General features: G+C 42.2%; 1 protein-coding gene across 1 annotated transcript in view; it reads right to left on the bottom strand.

Moving 5' to 3' along the window:
- The window catches only part of LOC101851415 (chitinase-3-like protein 1), a 20,424-nt gene that overhangs the window by 5,772 nt on the left and 10,041 nt on the right, over positions 1–4,611 (bottom strand). The window contains exons 6-9 of the mRNA XM_013083401.2: positions 3,445–3,484; positions 2,328–2,448; positions 681–866; positions 107–229 (exon numbers count right to left, since the gene is read on the bottom strand). Of these exons, the coding sequence (XP_012938855.2) occupies positions 107–229; positions 681–866; positions 2,328–2,448; positions 3,445–3,484 (470 nt within the window). The remainder of the gene's footprint in view (positions 1–106; positions 230–680; positions 867–2,327; positions 2,449–3,444; positions 3,485–4,611) is intronic.

Here is a 4,611-nt window from a genome sequence, read left to right as displayed (position 1 = left end):
TATTTATTTATTTATTTTATGTATCCATTTATAAATATATATTCTACGTAACCTTATGAATGTCCGGCACTCAAACGGGAAAGGAACAAAAAACCACACCACTTACCTTAATCTTGGCACTGTGTGTGTCCTCATAGCCCACCCAGTGGTGACCATGCCACATAAAGGGAACGCTCTGTTCTATGTCGAAGTCCTTCTTTGTCCTCACGCCGAAGCGCATCTGACAGACCTAAACCAAGGGGGGAAAAGGAGAGATAATGATATTATTTAAGCGATACAGGACTGTTGCTGACTATACCTTTGTCTTCTTTTTACTTTTATTTTCTTTTTTTTTTTTCGGGAGAGTGGGTGTAAGCTAAAAATGAAGAGATTGAATTATTCCGACGGCTCCCATTTGCTTTTGGTATTATTGATCTTGCTGTTATTGTTGTTATTGTTATTGTTGTTGTTGTTGTTGTTGTTGTTGTTGCTGCTGTTGTTGTTGTGGGCGTCAACAAGACGGTACCTTTATGCTTCAGGGAGAAAAGGGGAACAGAAAGGGTGGGGGGGGGGACGAAAAACAAAGGAAAATTGTTTGAAAATAGATGGTGATGATTAGTGTTGTTGTTGTTGTTGTTGTTGTTTATACTAGTTTTTAAAAATGTTATTGGCTTCTACAAAAACCCGAACAAACAAATCACCTCGGGATAGGCCAGTCTTCCTTCCATGTCGTAGAAGTTCCCCGGCTCCTCCTCGAACGTCACTGGTGCACCGACAAACGTGTCGTTTGTGTTCACCAAGATAAACTGTCGGCCCATGGGGGTCACACCCACCAGTATCTTGCTCAGTGGCAGTCCGAGACGGTTATAGTAGTGGACAGTCCAGTTCTGCGTAAGAAAAAAAAAGAAAAAACACTTTAAATAGAGTTGGACCTGCTCTAACGTCCTCCTGTACAAGATAGTTACCTGTACAAACTATCACCTCCCACTCTCCCCCGCCCCCGCCTTTTGCCTTAATTATAATCAAAATTACAATGACACTGTCCAAGACGTCCACCTGTCCAGAACAACCATTTTCTTCTCGACAATGGGTGGCTGTCTTGGGAAATTTCGACCATATAATACGGTCGCTTTTAAGGGGGCTATCTCGAAAAATGCTGTTTCGAGAAAATCGAAGTTAAAGTTTTTGCCCCTTGTTCCTTTTCTTTAAAAAGACTTGGAGAGTTTTCTCTATAACCAAACAAATATTCACACCAATGAAACCAAACTTTTTCTATAGGTAGGGCAATGCCCACTTTTGGTGTAGGTCAAGATATCTGGAAACCCTTGAAACCTGGGTTAGCCCGCGTGTCCTTAAAAGCGACTCTATGTGAAATTGTAGTTCTTAGTAAACATGTTAGGCCTCCATCGACACAGTTTGGATCATTTAGGAGCCGGCTACTTTGATCCTGCCTGTCATATCTAACCCTTTCTGAAAAGGATACATCTTCCCCAAAGACAATGGGGAAAAAAGTGAATATTGCAATAAAATATTATATGACATCTGAAAAGCAAACATTAGAAAGTCCAGAATATTTATCTAGACTATAAGCTGTTTGCTATGAATTTAGTCATTACACTTTTAAAGTTCGAGATTTTAATTTAAATAATTGAATAAGGATCAAAGTCTTTTCCGTTGTTTCAGATTTATAGCACACTAATCGCCGGGTGTCCTTCTCAGTAACGAATTCTCCTCCTGGGAACTGACCTTCAACTCCTCCATTGGGTCGCTAAATGTTATCAAAAACTAAAACATGCTGCCTACCACATTATTTAATAACATTGCTTGGCTCCGTTAGACAAAACCAGACCCCCATCCCCAAACCCAATCCCCACACCCTCCATCACAAAATAACAAAATCTCAAAACCACAATACGACTAAACAAAAGAGCGTGTACCATAAAAAGGAGCACCCCCCCCCCCCCCCCCCAAGAACAAAATACCCCTCCCCCCCAAACACACACTCATACATGCATACATACATATACACACACACACACACACACACACACACACACACACACACACACACACACACACACACACACACACACACACACACACACACACACACACACAAAACATAGTACGATATCATGGCTAGTTCTCGAAGTTCCACAACACTTTAGCCGTACATCTAAAAGGAATGGCTTCTCGGCGAAGTCGGAAGTTGTGTCGAAGAAGATTGATGCAGTTGTGAGCGTCCTAAAAACTCAACTAAAACTAAAAGGAAGAAGATTGCTGTTGAATATTGACAAGATGATGAGCAGATAAGAGAGAAAGGTAGTGTGAAGAGAAGAGTGTTTTACCGTGCTGAGTGTAGGGTTGAATGTCGGGTCTTTCCGCGAGTAGAGCGGACTGTTGAAGGCAGCCACCTGACTGTTGTGCCCGTGGTAGTCATACGTCATCAGGTTGGCGTAGTCCACGTACCTGACACACAAACAATTGCATTGTGGGTTTCTTTTTTTCTTTTTTGTTTTGTTGTTGTTGTTGTTGTTGTTGTTGTTGTTTTTGGTATTTTTAGGGGGGTCGTTTTTCTCTTTTTGTGGGCTTTTTGTTTATTTGTTTGTTTGTTTGAAAGGGGGCAAAATTAAGGCTAACGATGTTATCAAAATCCATGAAAGTGTCTATTTTTCTCCATCATGATCTGACCAGTTTAGTTATGTATATGTCACCTTTTAGATTTCGTACCAGAATATATAGTGTCCCGGGACAGTGAATGTATCCCCCTCAGAGATAAAGAGATAAAACTTAGAGTGGAGGTGCATTTAAGTTGTCATGTATATACCTAACGGCTCACATGACTTCACAATGATTCTCCTTGCCGGCCTTTTTTTCCCAATCATCATATGGGTTTCCGAGTGACTTACAAGATTGATGTCTGTTAAAAAAATATCGCAAGTACTATTCACATTTTTCGTCTCTGGAGATCGTCAAGTATTCAGTCGCAGTTGGGTGAACGGAAACGTTCTGCATGAGGGAGAAAATAAATACAACCCCCCCCCCCCCCCCCCCTTTCCCAAACCCAGTCAATGAATAATAACACCTAGATGATTCATTAGATTCATCACCCTGTCTGACGTTGCCTGATCTGCCTATAACCCTAAGAAAATATACCTCCCACCCCTTTTTGCACCTTGTCTTTGCGCACGTCGACGATCACAGCCAGCTGGCTATGGCCCACCGTTGACCCAATTGGCCCAGTTCGAATCCCCGTCGGGGTGATCTGAATTTGGGTTAATTTTTGGAAGTTTTTAAAGTGTACCCAGTCATTGTCTTGGTCCTATCGGATATAGACGTTATTTTTGGAGGTCTTGCCTCTTAGAATGCCTTATGGTGTTGAAGGGGGCTTTAAACTTATAAAGTTTCGCAATTTGTTTTCACTGTCGGCTGTTTCCAGCTTCTGTAAAACATTATAGCACTTACTCCGCTGTGACCCCTATAGTGACCCCGATCCGCTCACTAGCTGAAGTTAGGGAGTATGGAGGTCCCAAGTTTACTTTTACGAAGTGACTATTCGGACTCGAGTCCGAATATGAAAAAATGTTATTCGGACTCTGATTCTTGTGACATCACTTCCGACTTCCGACTTCCTGTGACTCGTGACTCCAGCTTCCTGTCCTGCCTCACTCGTGACTCGCCTCAGGCTGGGTAGAGACCGGGATCACTTCGAGCAAAATGGCGTTTTGTGCAGGAGCCGAGATTTTATCTTATGATGAATTTGAGGCCGGCCTGAAAAGTTATAGCGCTTCTAATAAATGTTTATTTGTCAAGAGGTCATCAGAAGCAATTAAAGATGGCTCGTTAGCGGGTGTCGGGGTCGGATGGGCGGCCTGCACACGTGTGGCTGTGTGTGCGTCTGGGGGAGGGGGGGCACTAGCGGTCCGGGCGTTGAACGTCGCATACGCGTGTCTTTTTCCCCCCGGCAACTGATCATTATTACAATAATAAGCTAGTCTTTACGTAGATCTACGTAATGAATTGTACGCTGGTCTATGGAATCAAAAGTTGCCGTATGCTCGGCTCTACACTGCAACACAGCTTTTTCTTGGTAAACAACGAGATGACACAGGCTTGTGTATTTGAACGAATCAGTCTTTTTTTTACACAGCTCATAATATGCAGGCATTTCAGGCACTACTTGTGACTTCTCTTTATACATTACTTGATCAGTGCATGTAATTATCTACATAAAACCTCGTGTTTGCTATAACGAACACTCAGATTCAACGAGATTTTAGGTCAGGCCCAACGACCTCGTTGAATCCGAGTTCCACTGTATAGAGTAGAGTAGATATTTATCTACAGGCAAATCGCTGTCGTCGCAAAGAGACATGGTGGGTTAAAGACGAGGAATCTTCTCGATCGAAATGAAACTGGACGATAGATTGGATAAAGGCCCGGTTACACATAACGATAAATTGTACAAAAACTGGTTGTACAAAAAAGTCACAAAAATAATAGATAGATCTAGATGGAAAGCTAGGCAAAAGATCTAACTAGATCTCGTTTGCAACAGTTTTTAGTGCCAGGTGGTCTGCTTATCTTCAATTTTACCTTTTTCTGCAACAAAGAAAGTGGGAAACATGGGGG

Source organism: Aplysia californica, unplaced genomic scaffold (genome assembly GCF_000002075.1).
Source record: "Aplysia californica isolate F4 #8 unplaced genomic scaffold, AplCal3.0 scaffold00229, whole genome shotgun sequence".
In the NCBI taxonomy this organism is placed as follows: domain Eukaryota; kingdom Metazoa; phylum Mollusca; class Gastropoda; order Aplysiida; family Aplysiidae; genus Aplysia; species Aplysia californica.
The sequence above is the reverse complement of the archived record's forward strand: the minus strand, read 5'-3'. Positions and strand labels throughout refer to the sequence as shown.